The 1155-nt window shown below is 53.0% G+C and overlaps 1 protein-coding gene across 1 annotated transcript in view; it reads left to right on the top strand.

Annotated features, from left to right (window-relative positions):
• The first annotated feature begins 956 nt into the window (after positions 1-956).
• Positions 957-1155, top strand: part of COL4A2 (collagen type IV alpha 2 chain) — a 227685-nt gene continuing 227486 nt past the window's right edge. Inside the window, exon 1 of the mRNA XM_021706945.1 lies at positions 957-1144. Within this exon, the coding sequence (XP_021562620.1) occupies positions 957-1144 (188 nt within the window). The remainder of the gene's footprint in view (positions 1145-1155) is intronic.

A 1155-nucleotide genomic window follows, 5' to 3' on the forward strand; every position in this document is an offset into this window, starting at 1 on the left:
GAACAGGCGTCTGCCTAAGTGAATTGCCCCTTCCTTTTAAAGCCCTGGATGTTTGGAAAGCCAGCTCTCACTACTCGCTTTGCTTGGCTAATGTATCAATCAAACAATCGAAATCCAAACAGCTCATGTTTCCCAACAGAGAACTTTCTCTGCTGGGTCTGGCCATCAGCAGGCGGAACAGTGCCGCCTTGGGAGGGTTCCGTCTCTGGGTCAGTATTTCTAGACCCAAATAAAGTGTTCTCAAGCCTGCTGCCTTCTGAAAGTATTTGGTCATCATTACCGAAGAGTGTTTAAATAACCGGCTATGGTGCTTGGCCAAACTCTGAGCTGGGAGAAGCCATCTGAAGGTAACTGCTGATGTAATCATCCGCCTTTCCATATCCAATGGGGAGACAAAACTCTCAGTTAGGAGATGTGTGTGCGTGTGTGTGTGCGTGTGTGTGTGTGTTTCCAGTTTATTCTGGCATGGAACAGTTAATAATTTATATACAGTGAAGTGGAGTGGGTGAGTATCGCTCTTCCGGAAGAGAAGTGAAAAGTTTTTTTTTCCCAAAAAGAAGAAAACAAAGACTGAGATTTAAGCGGTCAAATAGTAGACCGTGTAGAAGTCTGACGAGTAGCAAAAATCATTTTTGGGGGGGATTTGAGCAAGGGGGAGGGATGCAAAGGGCGCTGAGAAGCCACACCTTCCGGCCCGGGGACTCCGTGGCTGTGCCCCCAGGAGCAGCTGAAGTGGAGCGACACGGTCCCTCCCGGCTCCGCAGGGCTGGGAGCCTGGACTCCGGCAAGCCGAGCTCCCTTTCTGGGCAGGCACCGAACCGGAGGGCATGAAAACTAGGAAAACAACTTGTGCGTGGAACAATGAGCCGGAGTTTCACTTTGCTTCCACGCTCGACTTCGAATGTGGCTACGGTTTTGTAAAAATACGTGCATTAATAAAAGGCAGTCGGGCGAGGATGGCGGCTCCTTTAGGCCGGACGTGGAGGCGAGCCCCACGTCTGTTGTCAGCGCGCTATCGGCGGCAGGGAAGTCGTGGGAAAGCCGGACACAGCTGTGTCCAGGCTGAGGGCCCAGGGCGGCTCAGCCCGGCCACCAGCGTCTGCAAACAACGCGAAACACGCCCAAAGCGGCTCCGGGCACACGCGTGGCGCTCCG

The sequence above is a fragment of the Carlito syrichta genome, unplaced genomic scaffold, assembly GCF_000164805.1.
Source record: "Carlito syrichta isolate Samal-C Ts95f unplaced genomic scaffold, Tarsius_syrichta-2.0.1 Scaffold316219, whole genome shotgun sequence".
Taxonomy (NCBI): domain Eukaryota; kingdom Metazoa; phylum Chordata; class Mammalia; order Primates; family Tarsiidae; genus Carlito; species Carlito syrichta.